The sequence below is a fragment of the Adiantum capillus-veneris genome, chromosome 14 (genome assembly GCF_014529385.1).
Source record: "Adiantum capillus-veneris isolate H3 chromosome 14, ASM1452938v2, whole genome shotgun sequence".
NCBI lineage: Eukaryota > Viridiplantae > Streptophyta > Polypodiopsida > Polypodiales > Pteridaceae > Adiantum > Adiantum capillus-veneris.
Window position 1 is genome coordinate 49,639,277 of NC_140944.1, and position 16,781 is coordinate 49,656,057.

The 16,781-nt window shown below is 42.9% G+C and overlaps 1 protein-coding gene across 5 annotated transcripts in view; it reads right to left on the bottom strand.

Annotated features, from left to right (window-relative positions):
• LOC147442343 (exportin-4 protein) overlaps positions 1-16,781 on the bottom strand; it is a 155,687-nt gene that overhangs the window by 12,677 nt on the left and 126,229 nt on the right. For all 5 annotated transcript variants that reach the window (XM_086528548.1, XM_086528547.1, XM_086528551.1 and 2 more), the window contains 13 exons: positions 16,194-16,269; positions 12,418-12,663; positions 12,213-12,284; positions 11,172-11,246; positions 10,991-11,055; positions 10,806-10,908; positions 10,588-10,719; positions 10,353-10,496; positions 8,961-9,068; positions 8,810-8,863; positions 8,635-8,712; positions 8,391-8,504; positions 8,046-8,242 (listed from right to left, as the gene is read on the bottom strand). In XM_086528548.1, coding sequence (XP_086384674.1) covers positions 8,046-8,242; positions 8,391-8,504; positions 8,635-8,712; positions 8,810-8,863; positions 8,961-9,068; positions 10,353-10,496; positions 10,588-10,719; positions 10,806-10,908; positions 10,991-11,055; positions 11,172-11,246; positions 12,213-12,284; positions 12,418-12,663; positions 16,194-16,269 — 1,464 coding nt within the window. The remainder of the gene's footprint in view (positions 1-8,045; positions 8,243-8,390; positions 8,505-8,634; positions 8,713-8,809; positions 8,864-8,960; positions 9,069-10,352; positions 10,497-10,587; positions 10,720-10,805; positions 10,909-10,990; positions 11,056-11,171; positions 11,247-12,212; positions 12,285-12,417; positions 12,664-16,193; positions 16,270-16,781) is intronic.

Genomic DNA, 16,781 nt, shown 5'->3' on the forward strand with positions numbered 1-16,781 from the left:
CAAGGGAATCTTGTAGCCGGCATTCTTGTAAGGCTACTTGGATTTCGATGTCAATCTTCTTATGTGCTGCCGCATTTGCTTCTTGTTGAACCGCCTTGACAGTCTCATTGAGAGAAGCTTCGACTTCGTGTTTTTTTTTCTTTGCCGCATCCTCGAGCTTATTCAAGCGTTGTTTGAGTGCATCATTCTCTTAAACAAGTGCTTGGATCTGAGCCTCGAGGGCTGTGATCCTCGCGTCTTGGCGAGCGACGGGATCCTTCCTGGGTGCAGCTGCCACAGCAAGAAAACTTTTGCGTGTGCTAGGGGTCGACGTGTTGAAGGAAGACATGACTCGGTGGGTAAATCTTTAAGTGTTGTGTGGACAATGTAAAAACCCTAGAAATTCGGCTCTCTGTAACCAGTGGGGCAATGTGCTTGTGGTTTTTCAAATCGAAGTCGTCAGAGACGCTCACTGTGTGAGCAAGCCGTGGGGCGATGTGCTTGTGGTTTTTCAAATCGGAGTCGTCAGAGCCGCTCACTGTAAGCATTGGTGTCACGTTGTTGCAGCTCGCAAAGAGAAGAATGAGAAGCGGGCTCTGTAGAGGGTAAAATCGTGTGTTGAGAGTCTCAGTGTGTGAGCGGGCCCGGGCGGGTTGCGAAGCAGGTGAATGCCTGCACCATGGTGCACTGTAGAAGGCCTGATTCGGAGCAGGGCTGGGTTGTGTTGTGTAGGGCAGGGCTGGGTTCAGACGCCCTCCCCCAGGGCTGCCCCTCGCGCAGGGGAGGACAGCGTGAGGCGTTAGGGTTCGTGGCCTGAGACGCGTTAGGGTTCGCGACCTGCTACAAAGAGAGAGAGAGAGAGAGAGAGAGAGAGAGAGAGAGAGAGAGAGAGAGAGAGAGAAATGAAATGAAATGTTATATTAACGTCTTCAAAAGGCCAAAATGACCTATGAGACCAATCTGTTACAAAATGGTGAATCTAATACCATGTCTGGGTACAAGAGAACTAGATACTACAGAGAGAGATGAAATGTTATATCAACGTCTTCAAAAGGCCAAAATGACGTTGGAGACCAAAAGTTACAACCACATCACATGTGATACAATCATCTGAGATAAAGCATAAAAGGAAACATCCTAGATCCTAAAACAATCTCACTAATGAAGCTAGTAGGCAACTAGCATACAATCTCATGCTACAAATTGTAGAATGGGGGTATGAAAATGAGGAGGATACACTGAAGGGGGGGGGGCACAAAAAAGAATGATGAGTCGTCCCATGAACTCTCACATACACCGCTACAGCATAAGCATCAATCTCCCTCATGGCAAAAAGCCAAGGAGGTCTCACTCGGTCTCGAGCAATGATACCATGTATCCTCATGTGTGCATGCCGCCTATACATAGATCTCCGAGGCCTCAAGCATCTTGAACAACCAAGCTATACCTTGTCGAGAGGGTATACGGCACTGCCACTCAGCACCATCCTAAGTGGTGTTGGTGAATAAATCCCTATCTCTAGGGTGCCACTTTGTGTGTTGACTTCTTGCTCCTCCACAGTGTCTCTAAACTGACGTATCTCTTGAAGAAAGAGCCCCAAGCATCTCTACTCTGCATAGTCCATGATGCGAGAAAGTAGAGAGACAATGAAATCATCCTCCACTCTCATAATAAGCAGTGCAACGGCTGTAATGCGCCTCTATCTCTAGCTGATGTGACGAGGTGCGTATTTGACAGATTGTACTTCTCAAACCATGTGAAAGATATCTCGGTCTCACGATAATCACCCTCCATAGTATGAAGAAAGTGCTCTCCATAGAAGGCTATCTTTGTCCCTAACTCCTTTGAAGGTGCAAGCCATATCACCTTGGTATCCAATTGAGTGAGATCTTGCCTGATGATCTTGGTAATCTCTAAGTGGCTCAGAGTCAGAGATGGTCCATCTAGAGAGTACTGAGAGGGGGAAGCTTGTCTATGCTAAAGCCATAAAGCTGAAACAAAGATGACATTTCCAAATGCCAGCATGAGCTGTCACCGTTGCCAGCCAATTGTAAGGAGGATTCAAGAGCTGGAGAAAGAGCTCTCATATACTAATTTGGTGAGAGCCTTCATTACAATCGGTGCAACCCCTAGTTCAGCTATAATGATCTCAAGTGGCAATGATGCCTTGCACTTAATCATCCTAGATATCATGGAGACTGAAGGCTTCTCCATCGATCAATAATCATCATACATGCACCTTATGCTAGGGCCCCATATCTACATTCCATATAATGTTGGAGAAAGAAAATGAATTGAAATGAAATGCTCTATTGAACTTCTCCATGAGGCCAAAATGACCTATGAGACCAAACTGATACAATCTTGGTGGATCTAATACAATGTCTGGGTACAAAATAAAAATGAAGTAAAGTAAAACCTAAAATGATCATCATCATCATTACAGTCCGAGGATGCCTGGCATTGGGCGTTGTCTGAGAATGTATTGCATTGGTCGTTGAAGAGCATCGTCAATGTCCGCCTCTGTAAACAGTCGTACTGGACATCTCCCATGTCATGCTAGAATAGTCCTGATCCTCTAATGGAGCCTCTGTCGATGTTGTGGTGGCATCTCTGATCCTGATATCTCATGACTCTAGCCAGTAGTCCAAAGCCCTCTCTGAATAGACAATGAAAGCGGCCTCATATCTCCTAGTATACCGGACAATGACATACATGATGTAACTCTATCTCTGGCTCTATATTGTTGGTACTCTCCTAAATCTGCCAGTCTCAATCTCTAAATGATGTGATGATGTGTACATCTGATCAATAGCACATCGTATCCCATGGGATAAATGAGTGTCCACATAGGAAGGTCTGATCTCTCTCTCTCTCACACACACACACACACACATATTATATATATATATAGAGAGAGAGATGAAAATGAAATTAAATGTTATATTAAACGTCTTCATAAGGCCAAAATGACCTATGAGACCAAGCTGATACAATCCTCTTCCCTTAAAGCTATCCTCAAATGCGCCTATATCTAGCTTCATTGATCTGTTACAATTCCAAGCTGCCAATTTAAGGTTGGTCCCATAGGTCTCGCACCATCATGTGGTGCGTTTTTCCAACACCACTATGTAGAAAGCAATTTTCCCTTTCTCCCTCGCCCCCTTGATCTCTGGCATCGACTCTTGCATGTGCGCTACCTGTGTTAGAGTGAAGTCATCACCCAAACATATCCCAATTTTCTTGAGTGTTGGTCTCTTCTTCAGAAATTCCTTCCTAGCTTCCAGTGTAGGGAAACGTATAATATGAGAGAGAGAGAGAGAGAGAGAGAGAGAGAGAGAGAGAGAGAGAGAGAGAGAGAAATGAAATGAAATGTTATATGAACGTCTTCAAAAGGCCAAAATGACCTATGAGACCAATCTATTACAAAATGGTGAATCTAATACCATGTCTGGGTACAAATGAACTAGAACAAAGATACTACTACTAGAATCCATCCTCATATGCACTTTGGTTGTCGAGAGAGTATGGCTCGAATCCTCTGCTGTAGTCTTCGTCGATGTTGTGTAGCCCCTCTCCTCAATCGTGGCTGTCTCAATCTCCATGCTCGGTAAATGAGAGTGCCGGTAATGGTCAAATGAGTGTGGGCCGAGCTCTGCGATGATGGCTGCTCCTCTGGTTGTCCCATATCTAGTGAAAAGAAATCCGTAATCTCTCTCTGGGACTGTCTCTCTCTATCTCTCCCCAGTAAAGTTTCTCTATGTTTGTGTAACTCAAGTAGATATAGCCCAAAACATCTCTTATCCTCATAACTCATGACCCTAGAGAAAGGACCGAAACCCTTTCTAAATAAGTAGTGGAAACGGCCCCGTATCTCATAGTACACTGTGCAATGACATATGTAATGTACTTCTGTCTCTCTCTCTAGCTGGCATAAGCAGCATATCTTGTTGTCTGTTGGTATCCCTCTGAATCTACTAGTCTCAATCTCCAGCTGATGTGAGGATGTGCATATCTGACCAATGGCACACCGCAAACCATGAGACATATGTGTGTCCATGTAGCTGGGTTGAATCACAAACCCATCTCTTGTGAGGTGGAGAAGATGCTCTCTATAGAAAGCCATCTTCGTGCCCAACTTCTGTGGCGGCTCTATCCATGTCCTCCTGGTATCCGATGGATTAGGTCCTTCTGAATGAGTCTAGTAATATCTACCCGTGTAAGAGACATTGAGGGTGCCTGAAGAGAGTACTGGAAAGGGAGTAGCATGTCCATGGTGAAGCCATGCGTCTAAAACCATGATGTCATCTATGCATACCAGCATGAAGTGTCCCCTTGAAGAGCTAGTTGTCTGGAAGACTCAAGGGCCAGTCTAGCATATCTGTCTCTAGTAGTATCCCACAAGCTGTGCACAAAGGAGACTGATCTGGTAAGCGCCTCAATCTCCATAGGAGGGGCAGCTAGCTCTGCTTGAATGATAGTGTGGGGTACGGAGGCCTTGGCTCTAATCAGTCGAGAGATCATAGATACCAAGGGCCTCTCCATACCTGTCCAACCATCCCGGCCTACAACAGGTCCCCATATTTGCACCCCATACAACATAGCTAAGGCTACTAAAGTATCAAAGAGCCATAACTTTGTCCGAGGTTCCTCGAATTGAACCTAGGAACACATCCTCTCCAAGCCTCCCAAGGCCGCAAAAGCTCTAATCAGTCTAGTCTCTGCTGCTCTCCCCAAACAAAACCTCGGCCCAATGAACACAACCCCAAGGTAAGTGTATGCATCTGTATACTCTATAATCTCCTGACCCTATGTGAAAGTTGGAGTTGATCTGATCCACTGTGGTGTGGTGTTAAACACCATAACCTTGGTTTTACCAAGGTTTACAGACAATCCACTATCCTCTGCAACTGTGTAATGCATCCAACTATCACTGCATACCTCTGGTGAGTCAGAGATCAACACAACATCATCAGCATATAACAACAATGGGAGCCACGTCCCTGCCAGTGGAAACCTCTATCACCCTCTCTGTCAATGTAATCAGACACCTCATCAACATACATACCAAACACAGTAGGAGACATTGGGCAACCCTGTTTCATGGTGGAGTGTACTAAATTAGATATCCCCTCCGGAGTGCGTACATGTCCCATCATTGATCTGTATAGAACCATAATCCCCCAAATCAACAATATGGGCACCCCCATCTCCTGCAGTCTACGCATCAATCAAACTCTTGGTACCATGTCAAATGCTTTGCGAAAATCCACAGAGCTACAATAAATCAGACACCTCATCAACATACATACCAAACACAGTAGGAGACATTGGGCAACCCTGTTTCATGGTGGAGTGTACTAAATTAGATATCCCCTCCGGAGTGCGTACATGTCCCATCATTGATCTGTATAGAACCATAATCCCCCAAATCAACAATATGGGCACCCCCATCTCCTGCAGTCTACGCATCAATCAAACTCTTGGTACCATGTCAAATGCTTTGCGAAAATCCACAGAGCTACAATAAATCCGTGTCCCATGTGCCCTGCCCTCCTCAATGATGGCTCTGAGTGTCAGAATATGATCAAGAGTGAGAAACCCCTCCTGAAACCAGCCTGTCCCTTTGCTCGTACACCCTCACCCTCTGGCCAATTACTCAACTGCTGTTGAAGAATGGATGCATACAACCATGCCAATGTGTATCCAACCATAATAGTGTTGTAATTCCAAGGCTCTCTAGGATCACTTGCTTTGAAGATAGGCACAATAATAGACAACCTCCAAGTCTCAGGTAACCCCTCACACATGGGACGATTGAACAACACTGCAAGAACCTCTACCAGCATATCTCTAGCATGTGTGAAGTGCTCTGCTACTAGACCATCATCATATGCCCTACTGGTCCACATCCTATCAATGGCTCTCTTTACCATCTCAATGGTAAAGAAGGTGCTGGTAGGTGGGCATGGCTCTGTAGGATCTGGAAGGGGGTTTTGTCCAGGAACTGTATATAACGATGAGGCATATTGGCCCCACATTAGGATACGTAATCACTAGAGGAGGAGAGTGCTCATGAAAGAATCGCCATGCCTCTCCTAAGTCTCTACTCAAGAACAGTTGATACAAGTCTCACTTCATCTAGGCCAAGTAAGCTCGTTTCTTCCGTCACACAAGGCGCCGAGAAGCAATCCGAGATTGTCTGTAAGTGAAGACTCCTAAAAGAAGATCCCTCTGAAGGTGGGCTCTCATCTCTCTACACTCTTTATCATACCAACTATTCTGGGGCATGCTCCCAGAATATCGCCTCCGACCCGGCTGAGTGTGTGGGTATGCCTCTGATGTTGCACCATGCAGTGTCTCAGACAGTAAAGTGGTGCAGTCCTCCATTGAGAGGCCAAGACCAGCTGTGCATAGACGGCTATAGATCTCCTCTGTATAAACCGAGTCATGTCTAGTGTAAATGTATAACAGGTATGTGACCTGCCTCCTGATGTCTGGGCTGTACTATACTGAAATGAAACAGACAATGTCAAAAGTGCATGATCCACTGCTACGCCCACTCATCTGACTCCCACTATGAAATCCTGAATACAAGGAATAAAGCTCGCCTGTGCAATAACATAGTCCACTGTACTGGCCCTATGTCTGTGTGGAAAGCATGTGAAACCGGCTGCTGAGGAAATTGTTGTAAGCCATTATGTATGGCTAACCCATGTGTAGTCGTCATCTCCGTGAGGTATCTCCCATACTCTGTCCGCTCTTTGTCATGTGAGCATCTGTCAAACCCCAACTCACCCACATCCAGCTCTCTAAGCATTTCATCTGAAGTGCCGTAGAAGACTGTCTGAGAGTTGCCCGTTTGGGTATTGAAGTCCCCTAGGAGGAGGATATCAACATCCCTAGAAAACTCCCATGTATCATCAATCTAGTATAGAGAAAGGCAACTGGCCTCTGGATGCAACATATACCGACATAATGGGGGGGGGGGGGGGAAGTAACATATGGCAATGTATAGAAATCAGCCTCTGTCAACTCTTAGCCTCACCCACATGTATCTAGCATGATCATCTCTCCGTACAATATGTACTTGTGGCTGTAAATACTCCCTAAATAGCACTGCTGCTCCTCCTGAACCTCTACTCCCATTCTTAGATCTCGCGACTGTCCTGTGGGCTGTCTCCCATCTGTATCCCACCACATGTGGCATAAGCTATCCAGGGGCCTGATGAGTCTCTGAGAAGAAAACAATGTCCCCGTCTCTGAAACTATCCTCAAAGGCACCAATGTCCAACCTCATAGATCCATTACAACTCCAAGTAGCTATCTTCAGTGTGGTCCCATAGGTCTCACACCGTCATGTAGAGCACCGCTCTACTCTCACCACCCGACTATCTCTGTAAAAGGCCATCTTTCCTTTCTCCCTTGCCGCCGTAATCTCTAGCATTACCTCTCTCATATGCGCAAGCTGTGAGAGAGTGAGATCATCGCCGAGGAAAATACCTGTCTTCTTGAGAGTACGCCTCTTTGTCAAGAATTCCTTCTTCTCTTCCAAGGAGGGGAAGCGTAGTATGAGAGCTCTCCCTTTTGAAGATTCTCCCAGGTAAAGAGAAAGCCCAAGCTAAACCAAAAAGTTTAGCGAGAAATGAAATGAAATGAAATGAAATGAAATAAAATATTAACGTTTTCAAAAAGGCCAAAATGACCTATGAGACCAAGCTGTTACAACATAGTGAATCTGATACCATGTCCGGAATCAAAAAGAACTGAAACAAAAAATACAACTACTACAAGCTGGGACTGTGTGGATGTGCCAGCTAATACAAAAGGTGCCCAGTAAAATGTGTAGAGCAATGAGAGAAGGGGGGGAGGGGAAGGGGGGGGGGGGGGGGGGGGGGGGATTCCGGGGAGAGATCCATACATATTTTAAACAATATGAAGATGAAGATACTTAGAAGCTGTCCAATAAACCAAGATAGCAAGTCCATTGTACATATTATAATGTGGATGTGAGGCTTATTTGAGAGAGAGAGAGAGAGAGAGAGAGAGAGAGAGAGAGAGAGCACCTGTAGTTCTCAAAAAGAAGATATTGCAGAAGCGAACGGAGAAACTGATCTAAGACACCTTCATGTACAGCACCAGTGCTGTCATGTCCTTCAAGAGCATGCTGACCCAATCCTTCTTCACCTTTACACATAGATTGGTAATGATAGAATGCAATGGCATTCAATGCTGTCAAAGACATGTTTACCACCTCAATATCCTGTCACACAGAAAAAAATTTCAATAAGATACCAGGAATGCAGAGAAAGTATCAATAAAGTTTACAGCTATTTACAGATTCAAAAACTGATCGTAGAAAAGTAGTTGGACTCAACGAGTTGTGTAGCAGAGTAGACTGTTCTCAATACCTGATGACGCAGTCCGAATTGGAGGGCACCAACAACTTGACCAAATCCCTCTTTCGACAACTTTGCTATTTTCTCCGGATAAACTTCAAGCATATGAGCAAGAAGGGTAAAATACTGCAAATGGACCCATGTTTAGTGCGCAATATTCAATAACGTGAGCAATACTGTTTCTTTCATCTTTCTGGAACTCTAATGATAAAGAGAGTTAAGCGTCATGATGTCAGAAGCAAACCCAGAAGCAAACCTGCCTACATAGCTTTGGGTATTTGAGCAGGTCAACTGATATAAGGGGTATTATGATGTGCAGCCCTAAGTAAATAACCTGCAGATAAACTAAAGGTTACCACACATACATAACTCTCTGCTCACAGAAGAGACACCAGCAGCCTGCATGGTCATATCGAGCAAGAATTGCTTACCTGAGCAATATCAGGATTCTCCTCATCAGTACTATTGTCTGAAGCAAAGTCAATCTGCAACTCAGGTGAAATACAGCACTACTCATGAATCACTTTGTTTTTTGATCTTGTGATAAATCACTTGTCATAAATGATGGAGAAAAGGCTTTACCAAGTCTTTTGAGCTTAAGTTTGTTAATAGCTGTAACAAGGCCCGCAAATCCTTGTACTTTTCTACCTGACTTTCAGTTTGTAAAGCTCTAGAAGTATTAACAGAAATCTGCAACATCCAAACAGGTCTTAGAGAAATAGTGCTTCAGACACAACCTGCAGAATTGATACCTTTATGCTAGCGTCTCAACAATGAGGCAAGAACACATCATTAATTCACTCCAACATACGCAAAAACCAGCTGATAACCTCTTCCCAACCACAAATCCTCTGTATGTACCGGTACTCTGGCAGCTACAGGCCTCAAGAGCTCATGCAGCTCACTGTCCTCATTTTATTCAACATGAAAAAGAAATAGTTGGACAGGGGGGCAGAAAAGGGGGGGGAGAGGGGGGAGGGGGATGTAAATGAATGTTAAATGTCCAAATATAGCAATATGGAATGTGATATTGTTGTAATGCGTCAGCTGTAAATGAACTGTCTAAACTCCAGCACAGAATGTAACACAATGTATGATTACATATCTTTTTCTGCAGCAAGAAAATGATCCTTCTATTCTATACATATGTATAAACTCTAGTATCCTTGAAACATGCGGCATTACAATGTTGCAAAGTTCTTTTTGCGTACATAGGCCAAAAGTCTATGTTTGGGGTAGGAGAAGTTTTAATTGTGGGAAACTTATGTGGTCCATCTGGTAGAAGACCAAGCCCTATCGGATGCTATTCAAAGGATTAAAGAGACATGCACTTTCATTACAGAAGTGGTCCATCTGGTAGAAGACCAAGCCCTATCAAAGCGGATGCTATTCAAAGGATAAAAAAGACATGCACTTTGGTTACAGAAGTGTAAATATTCTTAGGTGCATGTGTCTGTTACTGAGAACCGGTCAACCACCGGTCTTGACTTTCCATTTGAGGAGCCTCCTCTTGGCTGGTTTCTGAAAATAAGAGACTTCTCCTGGGATAGTTTCCTATGATGTTTACATTCTCTTCTTCTTCTATTGCTTGATCCCTACAGCTCACAGAAGTTGCTGGCAATTTTGACGATGTGTACCTTTGAAACAATGCTGATTCTAAAACATAAGGCACCTTAAATACATCAGAACCACCCTCCAATATGCACTTTACCGGCATATTTGCCAAATCTCACTTGGATATCTAAGGCAGTGTATTCAAGTTGGGAGTAGACAAAACAAGGGCACCTATTGTGTGCAGGGTTAGACTTACACACTCAGTTCCAGGTATATTAATGCAAAAAAGATACATTGGCCAAAAAAAAGGGAGCTGCACAAAGTTCATAAAATGCACACAAACACTTACACATTGTGATAAAGCGAGAAAGAGAATAAGCAGGAAAAGCAAGAAAGAACACCAGAGATTTGTGATCATACCTTCCCTACATTATGCACAGAATAAGTCTGAAGAAGCCGCAAAGAAAAGCTAAATACTGTTGCCGTTTCTTTAGCCTCTAAGAAAGCAACTTGTCCATCTACCCAATCGACAACGAACTTTAGCAGAACATAAACTACCATCGACTGCAAATTGTACAGAAAGATGTGAGAGGATGAGGCTGGAATAAAAGTTCAGAATCATTTGTTTGTTTTAGGAGAATCTGCTGGAGAGTACCTGATTCTTGTAACACTCTAAAAAAATAAGAAGGGGTTCCATAACAGCTACACCAATTTCAAACATAGCTTTCTGAGTTCTAGGCATTGTAGCACGGGCAGCACCACGCAACCTTTCCAATAAATTTGTTACCTGCAAAAACCTCAAGTTTATACATGTACTTGCGAAGCAAAGCTACAGAGGAGTTTAAGCTGTTCTATCAATTCAGGAGATCTTACCAGAAGAATGGCATCTGGTTTTTGAGCACAAGTGCTTAAGTCTTTTGTATGTGATAATTCAAGAATTTTTAATGTCAGAGGAGAAAGTAGATCCCTGAGAAACCTGCAGGGAGACAAGAGGGACCAATCTAGGTCATCAAGAAAAAGGGCAGAAATTGGATAGATGCAGAAACAAGAATGCTTACTGATTAGCAACATCGACAGAACTCAATCCAGTTGCCGATCGACAGAGTACCTCTGCAAGACCTCGCTTTTCACAGGAGTCCAGATTGTGATTTCAGGATATAGAACAAAAAGGTATCTTCGTGTAAAACAAATCAATACAGGGTTGCAAATGCTCGAATAAATTACAATAATGATACTAACCTGGATAGAGCTTGGAAGTACTAAGAGTGTCTGGTCAAGATAAGCAAATGCCTTCGCAAAATGCTGCCAACCTTCCTGCAATGAAGGCACATGATAAAGTCCTTGTTCAACAAATTTTGCTCTGGTTAGAAGGAAAAAATAGAGAAACAACTCAACTTGCAAAAGTGTGCCTGAACACACTCCGACAGCCAATAGTTCACAGGCTCGTTAACATTTTGCAAGCAATAGCTGTTGTAATACAATTGATAAAATATTTTAAGGGCACTGTCCAACTCTGTATACTCAACTATTCATGCTTCAAATGAATAGCTGCCATTCAATCAAGCATGAAGTGCACAGCAAGATTCTGCAAACTAGAGGTAGAACACCAAATGCACACAGTAATTGCTGTTATATCAACTGTTACTACATTTCCTTGGTGCTTTTTACACCCTCGCTCCATTCACGCTCAAAAGGCAAACCACTTTCACAGTGTTGTTTAGGAGATGCTTACGGCTTGCACGTTCAATAATGCCTTTCCTTCACAACTCCTATCATGCAAAGCGGTTGGCAACTGGTCGGCTCTCAGTAGCCTCTCTCCAGTTTGCAAAGGGTTTAGCCACCTTGTGGAGTCTCAACGCCATTGCCAACGGGACTTCCCACAGGACAGCAATTATGGATTGAGATTCTAGGTCTTCTCCCCTGGATATGAGTTTAAAGTGGGCAGCATTGGTTGGGTCAACACAACCTGGCTCTGCCACTGGTTAAGGGCAGTGGACAGTGTGGCAATTCTGAAAGGGTGGATGAGCTAACCCCTGCTTTTTCTATGCAAGCTTGAAGGTTGCGTTACAATTTGCTTCATCTGGAAGGCTCGGACTTCCAGAGGTTTATTGCTTTCTTGTGAGCAGGACCCTTCTTCACAATCAAGTGAGCCTCTCTTTGCTGGCACTGCAGGCAACAAGTTACCTAATCTTGTGACTCTATGAAGCAACTGCTGCGTTTCATCACAAGCATTTGTTTGAGTTTCACAGGGTTTTAAAGCACAAAATGAGCTTCACTTACACTTGCAACAAGATATCTGCAAACATTTCGGCGCCGTGAAAGCCCTGGAAGTAGCTGAAAACATGTAATTTCCTGCCCAGTGAAAAGTTAATATAAAAAATTATTACTTGCCAATAAAGCAAATAAGAAAAAGCTGTAATGCTAGCATAAAAGAATGTGCACTTGGCACAATCAGTTTTTCAGTTCTCATATCGAGATCTCTTACCAATAACGTTCTTTCTCCGGGCCAGGATGTCAGTGCTACTCCTGCAAGTTGTACCAAACATTCCAAAGCCGATCTTCCATCACCATGCACACTAAAGGCCAAAACCACAGGACTTCCTGTGATTCGTGTCGTAAGGTTCTCTTGGGGGCTGCCAATGGCACCGGATGGGGTTGAATTAGGTACCTTTCCACCATCTGAGGCTAGAAGGTAGGTGTCTGTCCATCTTCCAAAGAACCACACAATAGCCTGCAATATTTCGTAGATAGAGGACCAGGTAAAACATTGATTGGTCTAGATGACAGGAAGCTAACAAAACACCAGATCTGTACTTTGTGACTAAACAACCATCAGAAAGGCCACAAACAAGAAACCTGAACCTTATTTTTCGAGAAAAGGATGTGAAGCATGAATGCATGGGCACCGGCACATCACAACCAGCAGAAGCCTCACTAATTGCAAGAACAATTGTCAAAAGAATGCATCCGAGAGACAGATTGAGCAAGGCATCTTTATATAAGTTAACCATCTTATTCGAAGCATCAGCAATCAATATATCATGTAGCATAGCCAATGGATCTCCCAACGAATTTTCTTTCACGAGATTTCAGAACAAAATTTCTAGAAATCAAGGGTAGGCATTGCTTGTAAGACTTCTTAGGCTGTTTCAACCTTCTTATTTCTAACAAGAGGATTCTTACCTAGAGATGAAACACATGACAAAAGAAACAATTTAAGAGATAAAACGAAACATAATACATACAAGTTCAGCAGTAGGTTTCACATTATACACAGAAGTATTTGGTAAAGTTCAAGAATTATTCTACTCTAGACGATCAGTGGATGACCGAGCAAGGATTAGCATCTTATCCCGAGATTCTCAAAGGATATGTACAAGCACTACAGTTGAGGAAAACTGTTTAGAAGCCCAAGGGATGTTGCTAAATGGACTATTTTCTTATTTTTTTGAGTCATTTCTATTTATTGAAATTAGGATATTTAATTGTGCGCAATTGAACCATAAGGTCAGGAATTGTAGATCTATTGGAATTATAAAAAATCATCAGAATCAGACAACACTGATGTGTCATATGATGGGTGACATTAAGCATCGTGAAGGGGTTGTACCGTTAGTTCGGTAGGAGAGACCGGGAAACGGATATTCCTGATGCTTCACGTGATGCGTGTGCGTGACGGAAACATGGGAAAGAGAATATTCCGTTGGTTTGGCAGGAAATTCGAACTAGAAAAAGGAATACGCGCAAAGACGCAAGCATAAGAATAGAGACGGGTTCTGAGAAGCTTTTTCTAAAAAGAGGAATATTTTAAAGTTTCTGGGTAAAGCAAATGCTCTTCAACAAGGAATCTGTGTTTGCATTGCATCCGGGGACGCCTGGAATGTGACTATATAGCATCAATTTTCAGCTCACTCAATCTTATTGAGTTTTGTCTAGGTTAACTTTTTTGTTTTAATGGCCGGCCGCCCAATTAATAAGTGGGCAGCCCACTTAAAATAAACCAAGCCTCCAATAAGAAAAGCCAGTGCTAACCCATTAGGCTGAAATAAAAAAGGCACCGATTCCTTTCTTGCGCGCAAAATTTTGCCGCCAGCCCCTTCCCCTTTCTTGCACTACCTCCTGCCTCTATTCCGGCCGGCACCATGCTGGAAATTGCTGCCGAGTGCGGGTGCTTATAAAAGCAACCCATTCTCTCTCTCAGCTAGATGGATTCACCAGTGCTGGCAGCAAGCAACACCTCACGGGGAGAAGCCAGTACACGGAGTTCGCTTTACCGCACTCGGAGAGGCACGGAATTAGTGATACGAGTTCTTGTTTGGTGTTTGTGCTTTCGCAAGTACTCCATCACAGAGAAGGAGCAAGGAGGCCTTGGCCTATGCTCTAAGATTTCGGAAACGGAATCATGAACGGTTTGTAGGGCTTCTTGCTCTAGATACAGACGGAAACCGAATTGAGAGCTTGTCTCTCGGGAATTTCCCGCACGGGAAGGAATTGACCATAGAGTTTGATTATTTGGAACGGAGGGTCACTCCGGTTCTTGTGCTTGTAAAAATATTCTCCCGAATAAAGATTCTCTATTGGGGGAGGGCCAGCCCCATCTTATGGTCCCAAATACTGTGTCGATCTTATCCCTCGTCTCTTTTGGTTGAAAGTTTATTTATTTTCAGCTTGTTGATTATTCTTGTGTGCTCCCGTTTGTGACAATTGGGCTCTCGAATTGAACCAAAGTGTCAAGCTGCAGATGAGCTCCCAACAACTGTCTCTATCTTCGCTCCACTCCTGATGTACAAGCTTTGTGGGGGGCTTAGTCTAGGCTCGCCCCATGAGGGTACATTCAAATGGACAGATGATGAGAAACATGCTTTGGTCATTCCAAATTTACAAAAGCCATCTGTTGTGGAATGTGATGCACGTGGAAAATGTTTGAATTTTTTTAAATCAAGAGGGACATGCTATTGCTTATAAGAGTCGTAAATTGCGAGATATAAAGCTCTCTGTTGGCATATATGAAAAGGAACTCTTGGCTGTAATTCATGAACTCACGACTTGGAGACATTACTTTACTTGGAACTGATTTTTTAGTAAAGACTGACCATCTAAGTTTGAGGTATTTCCTTACTCAAACTAAGTTGTCGGAGAAGCGTATGAGAATGGTAAATTTTCTCTCTATGTTTCATTTTCAAATTATACATACCCCAAGAAAGAAAAATGTATGGCCGATGCATTGTCAAGAAAGCCGTATATAGAGGCCAGTTCTATTGCATCTCAGAATGACTTATAAATGATGTGTGAAAAGTATGATAAAGATGATAACTTTTAGTTGTATAGGCTGATTTGATGGCTGGTCATTCACATGTTGCTTATGTCATCAAAGATGGGTGTTTAGTAAAGGACATTCGCTTATGTATTACAGCGGAGTTCAAGCATAAAGTTATGAATGAGAAGCATAATCATAGAGGAATAATGCCTACAACACATATGATAGAGCGATATTTCTTTTGGCCTTGAAGCATATGTACGTGAGTGTATTACTTGCCAAACAGTCAAGTTTGACAGGCATAAAACACTTGGTTTACTTCAACCTTTACCTATCCCTTGCAACAATGGGAAAGCACTGCAATGGAATAGATTTGCCAAGGACCCAACAAGGCAATGATGCTACTTGGATGGATGTCGGGCCACAACTTCAAAGGGAGTTTGAAGAGAGAGAAGGGCTGAGGAGTGATTGCTGGGGGACTTCGAGGAGAAGCAACTCCAGGGGGAGGTGATACTCATGGTTCTGAGACTCGAGAGTACAAAGAAGCAGTTCAAGGAGAATTTACAAAGCACTGCAGAGTGGAACACCCTTGGGAGAATTTAGAGAGAGCTCACCTTTGTTTATGAAGGAGCCTACCACCTATCCTTTTATTTCAACCATGTTTTTCATGTGTTGCTACATGGGAGGATGATGTAGAGAAGCAATAACGTCTTTTTTTCTTCTCTTAAGGGTTGTATGTGAGAGACAGCAAGAGAAATTGACGACTTTTTTTCTTCTCTTAAGGGTTGTATGTGAGAGACAGCAAGAGAAATTGACGACTGAGTCTGTATTAGCGGAGGAATTTTAGAGTGAGAAAATTCTCGGAGCTATAAAGAGGCAATTCTGTGAGTGGGTCCGTGTGTTACCCCCGAGCTTCATCAACGTGCATGAATACATATACGTATGTACAAGTTCAAAAAGTTAAAGTTAATAAAAAAGCATTACAAAATAATTCTAAACAATACCTCCATTAAGCGCGGGCTAAAAATCTCCCTTTGAAAGAAGGCATCTAGACTCTTTTGAGCCAACATGATGGCGGAACTGATATCAAAAAAGACAAATAAGAAGCACACCTTCACTATTTGCTAAATAACTGAAATTGCTGCATTACAATGCTGAAACTAATTTCAAAGATGCAAAAGCAATTTAAAATCTACAAACACCACATAAACAACAAACAAAAATCAAAATTGAGGCCTTGGGTTCAATCTCTCTCAAAACACACATTTGCACGAAGTAGACAATGTAGATCAATCAGCAATTCGTTTCTTAAATGATATGGGAGCAATTAAAGTCATCATGCATTGATGAGTTAATCTATAACCTTTGTTTGCTTCTAACCAGCAAAAACCTATTTCATTCTTTCTTAGAATGACCTCTTAGCAAAAGTTCCTAACAAAATCGTCTACAAATAAGCCCTTGGCAAAAGCATGGTCATTACTTCCTTCATTGCATCTAATAATTTGTATTTAGTTTTTCGCATTTATTTTCACACTTTCACACTAAGTACTTTAGTACTAAGGTACCCAGACATTGTAACAGATTCACCACTT